This window comes from Pleurodeles waltl, chromosome 8 (assembly GCF_031143425.1).
Source record: "Pleurodeles waltl isolate 20211129_DDA chromosome 8, aPleWal1.hap1.20221129, whole genome shotgun sequence".
Taxonomy (NCBI): domain Eukaryota; kingdom Metazoa; phylum Chordata; class Amphibia; order Caudata; family Salamandridae; genus Pleurodeles; species Pleurodeles waltl.
Window position 1 is genome coordinate 820,466,450 of NC_090447.1, and position 19,209 is coordinate 820,485,658.

The following is a 19,209-nucleotide window of genomic DNA, read 5'->3' on the forward strand; positions in this document are numbered from 1 at the left end:
CCAGAGTTGATCAAGGCAGCGCATGAGGGTGTTGCCTCTGCCCATGCTGATGTGGCGGCTACAATATAATTATTGCAAGCACATTATTGGTGGCCAGGTCTGTACAAACAGACCAAGCAGTATGTCCTTTGTTGTGATTTCTGCCAACAAATTAAGGGGTCCACCGTCAAACGCCCAACACAGACACCCCTCTTAATTTCTAACAAAAAGTTACAATGTGTGTACTTGGACCATTGCGGTCCCCTGACACCGGACATTGTATACAACTACATCTTAGTCACTGTTGACTCCTGCTCTAGATTTCTATGGGTGTGGCCACAATGCTCGGCTGACACTCAGACTGTTATTACAGATTTTCAAGTCTTTAACTGCACATATGCGGCTTTCCACTCAGACTAGGGCCCTGCTTTCGCCTCAACGGCATTCAGGGACTCCATGGCTTTGTTAGGGGTCCAACTCCATTACTTGTCTCCATTTCATCCTGAGGGAAATAGTGTCATTGAGCAACAAAACTGAGATTTAAAGCAGTCCTTAACAGCCAGAGTATTAGGTATGGGTCATAGTTGGCTTAATCACCTGTATGGAGTCCAGAGAGCACTTAATAATCTGCCTAGAAGGTCCCTGGGGGCGTCGTACTTCATAAGAGTGCCTGTTTGGAACTCAAATGTATGTTCCAGATCATGATGGTCCTGGTGTGGATGCAGCAGAAACACCTTTTGGCATAAATGAACGTGTCACTTTCTCGCAGGAATTACAACAGTTCTGTGACGACAACGCTTCTGCCAGTGCTGCCTCCGTAGGAATTAAGGATGTACCAATAACATCTACTGGCTGGATTCCAAAGGTTGGGGATTGAGTATGTGAAAAGGTTGCTGTGAATAAGGAGTTTGGTCCTTCCTACAGTTCACCGGTTCCAGTTCTGGGAATACACAGTACCAGAACTGTCATTTTACCACTGCTACCTGGTTCTAAAGGAAAACGCTTTATCTCCATCGACAATGTCAAGTTACACCATGTGGTGGATCCTGCACAGCAGACCAAGAGGAACAACAAGTAGTACCCAAATCCCTCTCAATACTGGTCAAGATATCCCTCTACATGTTATGAGCAGCAACGCTGACACCTCTCCAAGCTTGGGGAGGGTGGAAAATGATCTTGCATTAGTTCCACTAACATCTATTGCAACAAGCAACACAGAAATTGCTGATCAATTTTACTCGACTTCTACACGAACCGAAGGCACCATTTACAGTGAACCACCGTGGGAGACTCCTACCAGTTCTCCTCCTTCAAACACGGCTCCAGTTTTTGCATGAACTGCTTCTGGATAGTTTGCCAAAATCAATGACACCTTTTAGGACTCATTTGCCTCTTCTGCATCTTAACTACCAAAAATACGTAAGCTGATAAATTGGCTTAAAACAAATTACTTTATTTTTCCATGGAACTATCTGTGGCTTTCTTTGACTGTCTTAGCTTTCCTCCTTTGGATTGGCTTTGTTATTACTTTATTTCAATTAAAACATGGTCATTACTTTCCTGAACAATCAACAGTTGAACTTGTGGATGAGGACCTAAAACCCAATTTTTCTTCACACAAGGTCCACAGAGACTTGTCTTTTGTGAACATTTCTGCTATACCAATTCCTAATGGGATTGTTTGGGCTAAAGTCACATTTGATTTATGCGGCCCGATGGAGGTCATTCAAATATTATATGTGTTTAAACTTTCTATGAACAATGTAATAATGCCCGGAGTTGTTTCTGATGACTGGGATGTGAAAACAGTTGATTCTATGATGACTGAGTTACAGTATTTTACTGTATTTGAAAGTGAGGATGTTTATCAATCCAAAGAAAATTATGGTGACATGTTTTGTTATAATTATTATGGACACCATTCCATTCACAGAGCAAGTACCCCGAAAACTATTTTTAATTACACACAATGGGAACATTGTTCAACTCTACCGCAAGAGAGTTCTAAAAAATATGCACATTTTTCTGGGCACAATGTTTAAAATGCTGAATCATATTATTTCAAATTGCCATTGATGGAAAATGTACATGTATTATTGACAGACACAAAATTAATTTATTCAGATTCCTTTGTATCCCAGTTGGCTATAGAAGGCTGTGAATAATGGCTAAAGTCAATTGATTTAAAAAGTGCATGGGGAACAACAAATTGGCAAATAAGGGGAAAGGAAGCTTTATTCAGAGCATGCCTGATACGTGTTCAGATGATATTTTTGAATGAAACTGTACAACAGAAAAGTTGTCTAGGCTTAACAAAAATAAAACATTTGAATGCACCCAGTATTCCTGCCCATGCAAAATTTTACAAATGGCAAAAGTATGTAAATGCAAAAGAAGATTAGCTTGATGAATGGGTCCAAAACGGCACATTTATTGCTTCACTTTCACGTTCTGGCTGGTGGTTATATTGTGAATAGATGCCAATGGGTGTCATATACGTTTTGTGAATTCCTTGGGGGATTTTAGAACAAGTAGGCCTGACCCTCGCTATGTGTCATAAGAACATGCGGGTATAGTAACAACATATAGGGGGTTATTACAACTTTGGAGGAGGTGTTAATCCGTCCCAAAAGTGACCGTAAAGTGACGGATATACCACCAGCCGTATTACGAGTTCCATAGGATATAATGGACTCGTAATACGGCTGGTGGTATATCCATCACTTTACCGTCACTTTTGGGACAGATTAACACCTCCTCCAAAGTTGTAATAACCCCCATAGTGTAGGGAAATTATGCCAGTGGTTAATACACAGGGTCATTAATCTGCCTATTTCAACACTTCAATTCACATCCCGCTTAAAACACATTCCAGTTGGCAGATATGAAAGGTTTGGAGATAGTTACATCCATGAGGTATGGGAGCTGCCCTTCTCGTACAAATGTCTCAGTGGCATGAAAGAGGTCTTTCTTAGCGGTAGTGAATGCAAGACTTCTGTCAGCCATTCGATGGTTTGTAAACAGCTGTCCTTGCACGGGGTGTGTAACGCTTCGGCAGCAAACTTGGCTTGTTATCTGAAGGGAGTCCCAGTCCCCTTGATTGGACCTGCGTTCCAGGTGCTCTCGAACAGCAGCTATGTCCTCCTTAATAGTGAGAGCTGTTGTGGGATGCAAGCCGAATAGTTTATGTTGTTTTGGTCTCCAAAATTGTTACATGCTGCGGTAATGTACATTTTTCTTCCTACACACAGAGGGAAGTAGCTGAGATTTGGCCCCATATTGCTACTTCAAATGTAAATTTTGACAAGTTGAGCAGACTGAAGGCTTTATTGTTTCAAAAACATGTGGCGCTTACATCTGCACACAAGACCTATGCGCTTCAGGTTGCGAGGTCATCAGCAGAGAAACAGTCCCTTTTAAGTACTAACTTTACGAGACACTTTGGGGAACTCATGGGATGGATATTTAATGCATCCAGTACTACTGGAATCGCAAATTTCTTTTAGGCTGTTTGTTCTGGTTCCGTTCACACCTTCTCCTCTATATTTGGCTTAATACCTTCAGCCATCCACTCAATATTCTCCAGTATTTTAAGGGGATTTCTGATAACTGTGGCTATAATAGGTGGCATCTTCCTTTTGCTACTTTTTCTGCGCAATGGCTGTCCCGTTACAACAAGGATGAATGAAAGCGCTTCCACCAGCGCTGCTGTGTCGTGAACGCATGATGCAGTACTTTGGAGCATCATTTCTAGAGCAATTGGAGTGTGACTGGTCTCTGTCATTCAGACCAGTTTTGCATTGTGTACAGCCCGTGTTTCAGTGCCCTTGGTGCTCATTTGAATGTGCACTGAAAGTTTGTCTTTCTACGCAGTGCTTGCTTTCATTGGACGCTGATCTGTTGATGTTCTCGCTGAGGGCTCATTACCAGACATGCACGTACAGGGTGCGTTTGCTATGGGAAGCTGTTTATAAGTTGCCCTTTGTGGATCATGCAGCTCTAAACTCACTGTTGGGTACACCACAGAATGCTGCTGCCTTGGCTGGAGCTCAGGGTTTGGGACACAAATGCTCCTTGGTTTTCCTTGGCAATGAACTTCCTAATTTACCACCTGCTAAAGTGGAAGATTTCCTGTCTTCACTTATTCCGGATTCGACTGGCGATTTTAAAAATGACTCTGACATTTGAAAATCAGCTTTGCCTGAAACCACAATTAACATTTAACATTTTCTTTTTAATACATGCTCAAGTGTCTTTAACTTGTCATTATTGACTTTCCTAAATATAAGCCTTAGGTTAAATTTTAGTAGCTTTGTATATAATTAGGCTTGGAACCACCTTTGAACCAGCAAGTGGAGGGTGGTGTGTAGCCATTTTAGCTATAGTTTTAGACATGTTATTTTAGCAAACTAGGCCGCCAATGTGCACTTAAACCTAGATATGTTTTATTCCAGCTTCATTATATTCTTTCAACAATAGCTACATTGGCGGTCTTGTTTTATTTTCTCTATCTAGCTGCTCTTCGCCTAGGTCAGCACTGCGTTCTTAAACAAGACATTTTGTTTCACTCTGTGCTTTTCTCAAGGCTGCAGTAAGGTTGCCGGCAAAAGTGGTACGCTTTGTCTCCAAAGTTCACAGAAACATATACACTCTTACATGAGGATTCTTTCTTGGAACATCAGCTGTTTTATTATATAAACACTACTTTGACCCATGTACGTTAGAGGGAGATTCCAGCCAGATGACCACGACTGTATGCTGATAGCTGAGTGCTTCGCAGCAGCTGCTTATGTAGACAAAGGCCTCTTGCTCAGGTATGAAGGTTGATGTCTTTCCAGGGGAAACCTGAAGGGCAGAATTAGAGCTTAACATGCTGTGCTCTAACATAGCCTAGGTAGGAACTATCCTTTACAATCTTAGGGCCATATTTATACTCTGTTTGCGCCGAATGTGCGTCAAAATTTTTGACGCACAATCAGCGCAAACACTGCCCCGTATTTATACTTTGACGTCCGACGCAGCGGGCGTCAAAGTTCCACCATGTGCGCCATTTTTTAGAAGGGGGAACCTGCCTTGCGTTAATTATATGCAAGGTAGGCGTTCCCGTCTAAAAAATGACTTTCAGGCCTGTGCCCCATATTTATACTGTGACGTCATTTTGACGCACAGGAGTGGGCAGGCCTTAAAAAACGGCGCCCAGCCTGATGGGCGCCGTTTTTTTAACGCCTGGGTCAGGGCAGGCCTTAAGGGACCTGTGGGATCAGAAGGAGCCCAGAGGTGCCCTCCCTTGCCCTCAGGGGCACCCCCTGCCACCCTTGCCCACCCCAGGAGGACAGCCAAGGATGGAGGGAGCCATCCCAGGGAGAGAAAGGTAAGTGCAGGTAGGTATTTTTTTATGTATTTTTTTTGTGGCATAGGGGGCCTGATTTGTGCCCCCCTACATGCCACTATGCCCAATGACCATGCCCTGGGGACATAAGTCCCCTGGGGATGGCCATTGGGCAAGGGGGCATGACTCCTGTCTTTGCTAAGACAGGAGTCATTTCAATGGGGGTTGGGCGTAAAAAAAAATGGCGCAAATCGGGTTGAGGTGAAAATTTTGCCTCAGCCTGACTTGCCCCATTTTTTGACGCCCAAGCTCCATTTTCCCCTACGCCGGCGCTGCCTGGTGTGAGTCATTTTTTTTTTATGCACACCAGTCCGCAGCACCGGCTAACACCATTCAATAAATGGCTCTTTGGAATGGCATTAGCCGGCGTTAAAATTTTTGACGCACAACTGCGTTGGTGCAGTTGTGCGTCAAAAAGTATAAATATGGCCCTTAGTGACACAGTGGTGGCGTTATTTTTGTGTTTTACTCTCCTTGTCACAATCTTAACCTTATTGTGCTTCATCGTCCTAGTTATTGCAATACATGCTTTATTATCTAAGATGCAGTTACTTCAATAAAAGCTTATTGAGCTATAATCTGCCTCTGATTGTCCTTGCATATGTGAGACTAATGTAACTGAGAGAAACGGATGAGATCTGAGTGACCACGATTTCCCTGAGGAGTCATTTGTGTAATGCGCCTGGTTGCCCAATCATCTCTGCTCTTGGGTGGCGATGAGGCACTGCTAGTTAGCCAGAAGAAAACCCGGATTAGGCTGACAGGTGTCACCTGGTGTGGGTTCAGACTCAGTCCCCCGCAGTACAAGTGATTCTGCTGCCCAAATCCAGTAGTCTCATTAGGATAATGAGAACCTATGCAACACTACTAGTGGGCCTGCTGCACTGATTGTGCCATCCACTTAAGTAACCTTTTTAAATATGTCTGAGGTCTGTCATTGCAGGCTGTCTGTTAAATTTTAAACTGCCATTTCGACCTGGTAAAATAAACGTTTTGCAAGGACCAAATTGTCCTTTTTAGTACACGCAAGTCAATCCTAGGGTAGGTCATGATTCACCCAAAGGGCAGGGTGCAGTGTATTTAAAAGTAGGATATGTACTTTTCAGTTTTACATGTCCTCATCGTGAAAAACTCTCAAAATCGTTTTTCACAATTGCGAGGCCTGCCTCTCCCATAGGACAACATTGGAGTTACCTTATTACATTTAGTAAGTGATAATTTCCAAATGGGAACTGGACACCAATTCATGTTTGGTGTCTTTGGAATTGAAATGAAAAGTCCTCTCTCATGGTGAAGTCAGATTTTAAATTACAATTTTGAAAATGCTACTTTTAAAAAGTTGGCATTTTCCTGCCTTATCCATTTATTGAATGAAGCCTGACTCTGGATGACATGACTGGGTGTAGCTGAAAAGTTGGGCCTTGTGTATTCCTCCTAGCCAGCCACACGCACACAAGAGCTTAGGTGTGCCTGGATTGGCCATTACTGGCAAGACGGGAGGGCGGAACTGAGTACAGACCAACTTACACTTTAATATGCTGTGTCCTGACTCCACACAAAGGGTTGTATACCCTCTATAGTTAGTCTAGAGCCAGGGCAAGGAAGGCATGAAGCCTGTGGGCTTAAAAAAAAAGTCTCTAGAAGCTTCACCCACTTCAAAGCAAGGCCCAATTATCAATATTGAGCCAAAGACACCAACTCTTCAGCACACTTCTGGACCGGTGGATACTCTGCCAGGAAGACTACTGTGTTGCTGAAAGGACTGCCACTGTTCTAGACTGCTGCTCTGAAGGACTGCTGCCCTGCTGTGCTGACCTGCTGCCATCTTGCCTGTCCTTCTGACTGAACCTGCATCGGTTGAACCCAGGACACCAGAGTGATTCCAAGGACTAGTTGGCCAGCCTCCTGACTAGAGCCTCAGGGACAGAAGGCTCCAGCACCTTTAGCACTCTACCATCTATGAGCCCTACCCTGTCAAGTGATAACACTCAAGTCCTGGAGCCTTGGAAGTGAGTCTGAAGCTGCTTTGCCACCTCATCTGTGGATCTAGCAGAACTAATGTGTCTTCTCCACTGTGCAGTGCAAGCCCAAGCATCATGGCCAAGCAACACATCGCCTCTATGGCAAGGTTTCTCTCAACCCAAGGTCTCTCCATCAACCCCACTGCCCACATCAGAACCACTGTTGTTCAAAACTTCCCCTCCCCAGCCCTCGCATCACAAGTCTCTTATCAATAGCAGACTCAACAACGTCGCAGCAAGGTTCTAGCATTGCTGCCTCACAGGTTTTAGGAACTGAAGTGTTGCCTTGACTGCGCAATGCATCCTTGATACTGGACTTTGCATGGCAAGCCCTCGTCAATGGGATCTTCGATTACAATGCAGACCCCTGATCTATGTTGTATATCAACTATCTGTTTGTAGAAGAGCACTGCAACAAGATTCACAAACCGTTCATCCATGAATACATGAGATTTGTTGACTGAAAATTTAGAAGTTAGTGAGGAATAAATCCTACTTAATTGAAGGCAAATGTTTCTGAATCAGGACTAAACCCTCCCTAGTATGGGTCATTACACCTATTAGAAAGGGTGATTATATAGTGAATGAACTCAAGACTGAGAAAATGTGAGGGCAATACTGTGTGTCCATGTTCTTGAAGACCAGAAATCATTATGGGCATTGTTGAGAAAAAGAAAACACTAGGATTAAAGATAGAAATTGCATACAAGGAACTCATATAAAAAAATAATATGAAAACACTAACCTGATCGAATAGGATATCGACCTGTCATAAAGGCTGCCCTGCTTGGGGTGCATACTGGAGCTGCAGCGATATGCTGATTGAGTTTTACTCCCTCCTTTGCCAGTCTGTCGATGTTTGGGGTGCTGAAAGTTAAAGGCGCCAGTCATATACAATACATGGTTCTTAATAAAAGATAGAAATTTATGTGTATATTATTGGTTCTGATTACAGATATCTTCCCAATTTCTGGTGTAGACCAATCTGTAATAACATTTACAGTAAAAACTGTATTTCTGCACCAGTATCTACAAATATAATTTAGGTCTGTAGATATAATATGGCTCTGCAGTGGTGCTGGTTCATGCACTATAGTCAGAGATTCCTCTGGTAAGGTTTGCTTAATGCTCTTCGGTTCTTGTGCCCATTTACCAGTAATTTATTTTGGATGTTTCATATCACTTTTCAAAATTAATTACAGCACCAACCTGCATGAAGGAGTAGCAATTTTTGGATGTCAATTCACCAAAATGCAAAGGGCAACATAAGTGAGCTCATGCATGCTCTGACCAACAACTGCATCACGGTTTTGAACCACTGCCCAGCCAGCACATCTGCAACTGACTCCTACTTGCTATTAGGTCCTTTAGAGCCTAATTACATTCAGTTCTAGTCCCTGTATTAATGTCACATGCCAAGCAATCAACGACAGTCTCTAAAATTCCGCTTGGAGGCCACCAAAATCATCTGCGGCGTAACCCAGGGTTCGTCCCTCAGCCCGACCCTCTTCAACATCTATATGGCCCCACACGCTAACATCACCCGATCCCACAACCTCAACATCATCTCAAACGCAGACGTCACCAAGCTGATCCTCTCCCTCACCAAGGACTCCACCAAGATCAACCTCCACGAAGGAATGAAGGCCGTTGCCGAATGGATGAAGAGCAGCTGCCTCAAACTCAATTCTGACAAGACGGAAGTCCTCATCTTCGGCTCCACCCCCTCCACACGGGATGATTCCTGGTGGCCTGCAACTCTCGGAGCCGCTCCGACTCCCACCGACCACACATGCAACCTAGGATTCATCTTGGACTCCTCATTATCCATGACCCAGCAAGTCAAAGCCATCTCCTACTCCTGCTTCAACACCCCCTGCATGCTCCGAAAGATCTACAAATGGATACCCACCGAAACCAGAAGAACAGTCACCCAAGCCCGGTAAGCAGTAAACTGGACTACGACAATGCCCTATACGCAGGAACCACAGCCAAACTCCAGAAAAGGCTGCGACGCATCCAGAACGCCTCCGCACACCTCATCCTGGACATCCCACCAATGCCACATCACAGACCCCCTCAGAAACCTGCACTGGCTCCCAGTCAACAAGAGAATCACCTTAAAACTCCTCACCCATGCTCACACAGCACTGCACAACACCGGACCAGAATACCTCAACAGATGGCTCTCCTTCTACACCCCGACCCGGCATCTCCGCTCCGCCGACCTCGCCCTCGCAACCGTCCCACACGTCCGCAGAACTACAAGCGGCGGTACATCATTCTCACACCTCGCCGCCAAAATGTGGAACACTCTTCCCACCCACCTCCGCCAGACCAAAGATCTCCTTACCTTCAGGAAACTTCTCAAGACCTGGCTGTTCGAGCAGTAGCAGCCCCCACCAGCTTCTCTCCCCACTCCTCAGCACCTTGAGACCCTCACGGGTGAGTAGTGTGCTTTACAAATTCCTGATTGATTGTTTAAATATATTGCCCTCAGCATAATTACTCAACCAAGTGAGTTTTGTATTCCTATCAGAATGGAATGAGTTAAGACTGGCCCAGGTCCTCTGGATGCGAATCTCAAAACTTGTAGGAGTTGTAGGAGGCTGGACCTCTATGTACTGTGTAAAGCTAGGCACACTGTGCAGGGGGTCCAGGCAACCACATGTTGGTTTACAGGGGTAAAAATCAGATCACCTAATGCTCTAATTTTTAAGGTAGCAGTTAGGCCAGTCTTGGAGAAGTGCAAAGCATTTCTTGTACTCACAGTATCAATCATGCAACTCACACACTCAAAGGAATAACTCAAGACCAATTTATAAAAATACTTCAGATTTTTAGGTAATTGTGAAGACCAAGATAATCATAATTTATTAAGTACTTTTTGAGCAATGAATTTGTGAAGTTTAACAAAAATAGACTTTTTGTGCATAATTATGCACTACAGGAATCAGTAGAAGATCACCTTTAAAAATACATATAGAAAATAGTACAGTTAGTTTACCAAGTTCTTCTTTTGCAGATTGGTCGAGGATGTCGGTGGCCCACTGCACCAGCTGGAGAAGTTCTGGCGGCTTCCGGTTCCAGCGGGAGCAGAGATGAAAGGCCTCTGGAGCTGGTACAGGGCCACTTCGGGGGACCACTTGGAAAAGCAGAGCACAGGTAAGTTTAAAGATGGTTCCCTGGAGTCCCCTTGAAGTGTCGAGGTCGCAAGGGGTGGGGGACGCTTAAGGCACAGCTGGTTCTTCAGTGCTGGGCAAATGGCCGCTGGGTGCAGAGAGAATTGGTGAGCCAGGAGCTGTGCACAAGAATGCGCTCTGGAGCAGGAGGTAAGTTGGTTCAAGGGTCAATTGGAGGACAATGGGGGCACTCTGGTGGGAAGTCCAGGGTGTTCCTGAAGTCTCTCGACTGGGGCTTCCTCCTGGTCCTTTTTCAACCCCGGGTGGAAAGGTTCTCTCGATGTCCAACATTTGCTAAACAATACCCAGGGTATTGTTACAGTTTGACCACCGGAGGATGCAGTGCCACCAAACTAGGCACATTTGCAGGGTTTGTCCTAGCAGGTGGTTGGTGTGTTGTAGGGTTCAGCTGTGACCTCCGCTTTGGGAGTTAGCAGCAGGTCAGTGAAGTGACCCTCAATGGCTTGCTGGTTACTTGCTGATGTGAAGTGGTACTTTCACTCTGGAGGGAGTTCTATGGTGATTTGCGAAGCCTGGAGGTCCCCTGGGGTTCATTAGAGTTTGTCCTCAGAGGAGATTGTCTGGTCCTGGGTGCAGCAGGCAGGATTTGGCACCTTTTCTTTGTTGCAGCCGGTCCACAGTTCTTGTGCCTTGGATCTTCTTGGTACTGGTCTTCTTTTGTCCATTGAATCTTATTTCCTTGTCTAGGGGTGCCCACTAAATACTGTATTTAGTGGGCCTTTTAGGGGGAACCTGGTAGTGACCAATGGGCCAACTACCTTTGGGTGTTATGTAGTGAATTCTAGTTTGTTTTAATAGTATACAGGAGTTAGCTTAGCCTTTGGCTTGCAGACTCGGGCCTCCATCACCTAGTGGCATTTACCCTACTTAGCTTGCTCTGTTTTAGCACATTTATTTAATTGAATCTTTTAAGATGGCTGCCTTGTTTTTAGTTAGGCTCATGTTTTAGTTTGCGTTCTCAGTGTCACCATGCTAAAGCGTCAATATCAAGCGACAAAGATAAACAAACTGTAGGTGTTCACTTGAGGTACTTTCCCTCCTCACGCTTTCCAGGGAATTGTTTATATAAATTACCGTCCCAAGCATGCCTTGTTATTTATTGTTTGGGAACAAACCTATATCAGGGGTCCAAGCAAATCTGTATATATACTCCTCACTTAAACAGATAGTCAGAGGGATTCCGACCAGATGCCATTGCTGCTATCGAAGCTACACGTCGCCTTGACGCTGACCCAGTCTTCGTGTCCTTACAGAGTCTGATCTAGAGACCTCATTCCAAGGTAACGAGGGTTAGGGGTTCTTCTCATGGACAAGGCATTGGCAGAGTAGGTTTAACATACCTAGCTCTCTTTTAAGTTAGAGGTTAGGCCTATCATGCTAGGGTATTAGGACATATTTCACATTTCATGTCTTTTCATGTTATTGCAAGATGATGGAGGTCTTTGTATTAATGACTCTTGTCTTTACCATTCTGTCTCCTGCACTGTTCATTACCCTAATCATTACAGCCCATGCAACTTATCGCAGATTGCAGTTCTGCTAAATAAAACCTATTTAAACTTTACTGCATCTTCTTCATTGCCTGTGTTTGATTGAGACATTGAGTTCATGTGAGAAAGGGGTAATCTCCATTTAACAACGACACTCCCTGAGATGTCATACTCTGGAGTCCATGCGTAAAGGCTGCCACAATTCACCTTTTACTATTTGGGTTTCTGGTGAGGTGCTGCTTCCTAGCCAGGAGGGTTGGGATGACAGTTGCGATTTGTTATCGGACTGGCATAGTCGCCTACAAACATAAGTACTGTCATCCTTAAACCAGCAGTCTTGCTTAGAGCAAGAGTCCAACTACAACATTGCGCCATCAACTATGGTCTTTAGGCACTAATATACAGATACCCTGATTATCACTGTCTCAATTACCACAGGTACCCTAAGGACCATTATACGGAGATGTCCGCGCTCTTGGGGAAGATCCTCCACGGATGAACAGGGACCATCTAATTAGTCTGTAGGCTGTTCAAGCTCGAACTCATAAAAGGACTTTACTCCCCATTTGGTGTTCCATCTCTTATACCCATTTTACAATATGGCTAACGCCATAGACATTCCTGAGAATGCTAGACAAGCATTAACTTTACATATAGTAGGGCATGGCTTAACAGAAGAGGGCGGGGATGTGACATTCATAGTGGAAGCTAGTGAAGCTTACCAAACAGAAACATTTTATTCCTGGATACAGTTTCCAACGGAAGACAACACTACATTCACATTCCACACATACAGAATTGCAAACGTACCAATACAGTGCCAAGCATACCAGTATCATGAAATACTGCTGCTCGCTTATCAGAAGCATCAGAACTGGTTTGAAGGCGCCCTACCACATGTAATGCAGCGCATGAGATTAGGGGCCAGATGTACAAAGCGTTTTGCATGGTGCAAATAGCGAAATTCGCTGTTTGTGCCATGCAAAACGCGCATCGCAATGCTCATTCCCATTTTGCAAGTCGGTAATCTGGTTACCGACTCGCAAAATGGGAATGCAACTCGCAAATAGGAAGGGGTGTTCCCCTTCGTATTTGCGATTTGCATCGCGATGCAAAATTACTTTGTGACCGCGAACACGGTCGCAAAGCAATTCGCAGTTAGCACCCATTACAAATGGGTGCTAACCCATTCGTAATAGGGAAGGGGTCCCCATGGACTATTTAATCCACCCATGGAACTATTTATGGTTCTGATTGACATTCTTTGCATTGTTTCTATGGATTGGTTTTGTGACTGTTTTCTTTTTGCTTATAAATGGTCATTACCTTCCTGAACACTACTCAGTTGAGCTTGTGGATGAAGTCTGAACTAAAATATAATTCCTCACATAAGGTCCGAAGAAACCTGTCCCTTGTGAACATTTCAGCTGCGCCAATTCCTGATGGGATTGTGTGGGACAATGTTCCATTTGATATATATGGGCCTACTGAGATTATTCAAGTTCCATATGTATTTAAAATTTGTATGACAGATGTAATTACACCTGGTGTTGTATCTGATGATTGGGATGTCCAGACAGTTGATTCCATGTTAACTGAAATGAAGGACTACATACAATGAATTAAGGGGAAATGTTCTGTTATAATAACTGGGGACATTACTACCTGCACCGTGCCACTAGACACAGACCAGTACTAAACGGGCATGCCCCTTGAGACTAAGGCTGATTCGCGAGGCCACTTATGAGCCATCCTTGTTGAACGATTTGGCTCTTTGCACTATGGAGGATGCAACTCCCGAAGGTGGACCTGCACAAGAGTCTACTAAGCACTACTGCTCCGTGGATCCGTCTGCCCATCCTGTGATCGATCTAACATCTGACGATGTGGCCTCTTTCTTGAGGTCCTTTCTATTCAATGGCTTCGAAGATGCTCTTCAAGATCATGACTATTGTTAAACAATTTGATGATTGGCTTACACCAAATCCAAAGTATACATTTATTGCCCTTACTTTGGCCTTCTGAGCTTGTCATTGTCAACATTAGATCTCTTTGAATGTTTTTTTAGCTATTGATTTTAACACGTTTTTAAATGTGATTTTTATCTAATTTTTATGCTTTTAGCTTTTAGTTCAGAGCATTTTTTAGCATTTGGATTTGTTCACCTTCGGTGCTGTCAAGTTATGGCGTCATACTTGTTACAGCAATGGGGAGGGTGTAGTGAATCCTAGTTTGTTTTAATGGGATACAGTAGTTAGCTTAGCCTTTGGCTTGCAGAATCGTGCCCCCGTCACCTAGTGACTTTTACCCTACTTAGCTTGCTCTGTTTTAGCGCATTTATTTAATTCAATCTTTTAAGATGTTTTTAGTTAGGCCTATGTTTTAGTTTTCGTTATCAGTGCCACCACGCTAAGGCGTCAATATCAAGCGACAAATATAAACAAACTGTAGGTGTACAGTTGAGGTACTTTCCCACTTCACGCTTTCAAGGCAATTGTTTACATAAATTACTGCCCGTAAAATGCCTTGTTCTCTATTGTTTGGGAACAAACCTACATCAGGGGTCCAAGCAGATCTGTATAAATAATCCTCACTTAAACAGATAGTCAGAGGGATTCTGACCAGATGCCATCACTGGTATCGATGCTGCACGTTGCCTTGACGCTGACCCAGTCTTCGTGTCCTTACGGAGTCTGAGCTAGAGACCTCATTCCAAGGTAACAAGGGTTAGGGGTTCTTTTCATGGACATGGCATTGGCAGATTAGGTTTAACATGCCTAGCACTCTTTTAGGTTAGAGGTTAGGCCTATCATGCTAGGGTATTAGGACATATTTCACATTTCAAGTCTTTTCATGTTATTGCAAGATGGTGGGGGTCTTTGTATTAATGACTTGTCTTTACCATTCTGTTTCTCGCACTGTTCATTATCCTAATCATTGCATCCCATGCAATTTATCACAGATTGCAGTTTTGCTACATAAAACCTATTGAAACTTTACTGCATCTTCTTCATTGCCTGTGTTTGATTGAGACATTGAGTTCATGTGAGAAAGGGGTAATCTCAGTTTAACCACAACACTCCCTGAGATGTTACACTGTTGAGTCCATGTGTAATGGCTGCCACAATTCACCTTTTACTATTTGGGTTTTTGGTGAGGTGCTGCTTGTGAGCCGGGAGGGTTGGGATAACAGTTGCGATTTGTTGTAGGACTGACATAGTCGCCTACAAACATAAGTACTGTCATCCTTAAACCAGCAGTCTTGCCTAGAGCAAGAGTCCAACTACAACAGCTACACCCACTAAAGTGACCACTTCTTGTGGGAAGGGTCACTTCCCTATCCCTGATTGGCTCTTTTCCTTCCATCCAAGACGGAGAAAAATTAAATGGAGCGCCCACCTCGCAGGCAACACTTTAGGGGTGGTGCATGCCATGTGGGGCCATTCCTCCTACTCTTTGTTTGAGTTTTCTGCCATTGCTCCTGCCAAAAGTGGGGGTTTGCACGGGGTTTACCATCTGCTGCTAGCAGCAGGCCTAGGGGTCGAGTTTCGAAGGCGGTCGGCCCTTTGAAGCTCACCTCCAGGGCAGTGCACATTCTTGAGGGAGGGGGTTGCTGGCACCTCCACCCAGGATGTGCTTTGTTCCACAAACCAGAGAGATGGATTGTAGATTGGGTGTCTGGAGGTGGCAGGCTGGATAGAACCAGTCAGCAACCATGCCAGGGTAGTTAGCTTTTGCAGGGGGTGTCACGGTTTCGGGCGGGTCTGATCAGGACTATGGTTGGGACACCCCTTGAGGTCACCGAATATCCTAGAGAGGTAGTGTGCTGGGGCAGAAGAGCAGCTAAAGGCATACGCGGAAAGGACAGCTATGGACAGGCACAGGAAAAAGGAAAGTAAAAGCAGAGCAACCCTTGTGTGAACAAACAGGAAACGGATTACCAGTGGACAAACACGCTGGGGTTGTACACAGAGTAAGGCACAGAACCTCCCACAGTGACAGGGAATCTCAATGCCTCTGTGCAGTTTGCTCTTACAGATAGTCACCCTGCCAGCCCCATAGAAAGGAGGCAGCAGAAATGATTCTGTCTCTGGACCATAGAGCACAAACAAGGATAGTACTTACATACACAGGACACGCTCTTGTGGGTCCAGCTGGAAACACAGTGGCGATTCCTGAGAAAACAGCAATAGCACACTGTCACTGTTAGGCACGAAATACAACGTATAACACTGGACAAGGATGGGGGCTGGAATTACCTCCTGGAGACCAGGAGCCAACCCCAGTACACAGGAGGACACGTATACACTGGTGAAGACTGATAGAACACTTACCAGACACAAAGAACCAAGAAGAAACAGAAACAGAAGGGAACAAACAAAGAGGCAGAGGCAAGAACTAGGAACAGGCTCAGGCTGAAGCAAAGGCGGGACTAGGACTTGAAAACAGGGCGCAAACTTCTGGCTGGGACAAACAGAGACAAACAGAGACAGGACTGGGAAACTGAGAACAGGCTATGGCTGGAACAGGCAAGGACAGGACTGGAATACAGGGAGTAGGAAATGAGCAGTAAACAGGACTGGGAAACAGAGAGAAGGTTCAGGCTGAAACAAGGCAGGAGCAGGGCAGAGAAACAGGGAGCAGGCTTTGGAAGAAACAAACAGATACAAGGCTAAGAGATAGAGAGCAGACTCTGGCTGGAACAATCAGGAGCTGGGCAGAGAAACAGAAAACAGGATCAGGCTGGAACAGAACAGGAACAAAACTGGAACACCATCCGACAAGGGGTCTGTAACACAAAGGAATTGAAGTCCAATGCACGATGGGGAGCTTGAGGAAATGGCTGCTTATAAGCAGTTCCAAGCTGGGCTGCACAGGAGAGGTCACAGGTGTGTGTAGTTTCGGAAACTTGCAAGTCCTGGAGGAGAGGATCCAGTGAAAAGGAGCAACTGGACTTCTCCCATAGAAGACAATGGGAAACAGAATCCGGGTTTTCCTGACTACCAAGCTGTGCATTATGGGATTTGCAGTCCCAAGAAGCAAATGTAGTACTATACAAGTGTACCATAGAGAAAAGAGAAACAAACAGGGGTCAGCAAGGGACTCTAGATAGGTGTTCAAGGTGATTCCCAGGCTTCTGACAGTCCCCTTACAGCGCCCCCTGGAAATGGGACGACCGAGTCGTGACAGGGGGCACCTCTCAGGTGACCCCTGGATTCATTTACAGATATATTCAATACTGGTACCAGTTTAGATTTATCCTTCTGAGTTGTTTGGACACAGTGGGGGAATATTGCTCATGCAGCTATGCCCTCACATATGATATGGTGTGCCCTGCTTTAGGGCTGGGAGGCCTGCCAGAGGGGTGTCTTACCCATGGTATATGCAGTCTATGGTGGACAGGGCACACAGGCAGTGTGCCATGTCGAGTTTGTGATTTAGGCTTGCACCAGGACACCCAGCCTGCAATGACAGTGCTGGGGGCATCTGGATACATGGCCCTAGAAGGTGGCACAATCAGTGCTGCTGTCCTCAGGGACCCACCCTTAGTACCCCCTGTCCTAGGTACCTAAGTACTTTTCACAAGAGACTTACAGTGGTAGTTACAGGTGTATCCAATTGTGCCAATGCATCACAATAGTTTTAGGGAAAGAAGCTCTGACAGAGGGAACTTGGTTTGCAGGGGCCCTCGGCACTACAATTTCTAGGCTACATCATACATCAGGCAAAAAGTTGGGGGCTAACCAGGGACAGCTCCTCTGCTATAGCGGTGGAGTGTCGCTCCACCCTCTTCCAGAAGCAGCTTCTGCAAAACATTTAAAGTAAAAATGTTATATACTATGTTTATCATGTTTTTACTGCAAAAGGGGCGGGCCACTGTCATGACAGGGACTTGAGGTGGAGCACCCAGCACTCCCCGTCAGCGCGCATGTATGTTTGGCTGGGCGTCTCGGGCCAGTAAAACATGCATGCGCAGTGGGCTCTGTCCAACTCGGCACTGTAGTGCCAGATTGGAGAGAGCAGGCAGAGACTCCCACTCTGCCGTGGAGCGCCCAGCCAGGGCGATCCATCCAATCCTACCGGTGCTTTTATGCTGCTGTCAGCATGAAAGCAGAGGTAGGATGAGATGCAGGGCAGGCTGGGAACTTGAGCCTGTCCCTGCAGATGAGGAACGGGGAGCGTTTCGGAGGTGGCACGACGAAACTGGTAAGTTTCTTTTTCAGTCTTTTTTTTTTTTCAGTCCACCCATCCCCTTCATGCCGCCCCGCCGCTTCTTCCTCTCCTGAGCTGTGACTGGGGCTAACCATGTGAAAAAGAGGCCTTTTCTCACACTACCCCCCCCCCCCCCCAAATGAAAGAGGATGAGACTACCCTTTCCTTGGTGAGTCTTCATCATCTAAGTGGAAGAACCTGGAAAGGCCATCTGCATTGGCATGGGCAGTCCCAAGTCTCTGATCCACTTGAAAGTCTATTCCTTGTAGGGAAATGGACCACATAAGCAGTTTGGGGTTTTCACCCTTCATCTGTTGTAGCCATCGGAGAGGCCTGTGGTCAGTCCGAACTAGGAAGTGAGAACAGGTATGGCCAGAGTTTCTTCAGGGCCCAAACCACAGCAAAGGCTTCCCTCTCTATGGCACTTTAATTGTGTTCCCTATGGCATATTTCCTTGATTATTAAAGCAACTGTCTTGTTATGTCCATCATCATTTTTCTGGGAAAGGACCGCCCCTATCTCCATTTCAGAAGCATCTGTTTGGATTATGAATTGCCTGGAATAATCTGGTGCTTATAGGACTGGAGCAGAACACATATCTTCCTTCAGAGTGTCAAAGGCCTTTTGATAATTCTCTGTCCAGTTAACCTTTTTGGGGATTGTCTTGAAGGTTAGTTCTGTGAGGGGGCAACTATAGTGCCATAATCCTTCAAAAATCTCCTATAGTACCCAGTCAAGTCAAGGAATGCCCATACCCTGCAGTCAAATTAAAAGTGCTTGGATACTTGGCAGATGGCAGTGTATCTATTAGCTCATCTGCCCTGGGTATAAGGTGAGCATCAGTCTTGGTGACTGTGTTGAGCCCTCTGTAATCCACACAGAACCTCATCTCTCTTTTTCCATTTTGGGAGTAA

At 45.2% G+C, this 19,209-nt stretch overlaps 1 protein-coding gene across 2 annotated transcripts in view; it reads right to left on the reverse strand.

The window, feature by feature from the left end:
- Positions 1-19,209, reverse strand: part of LOC138250328 (arylsulfatase H-like) — a 598,307-nt gene that overhangs the window by 396,952 nt on the left and 182,146 nt on the right. For both annotated transcript variants that reach the window (XM_069205094.1, XM_069205093.1), the window contains exon 4: positions 8,135-8,256. In XM_069205094.1, coding sequence (XP_069061195.1) covers positions 8,135-8,256 — 122 coding nt within the window. The remainder of the gene's footprint in view (positions 1-8,134; positions 8,257-19,209) is intronic.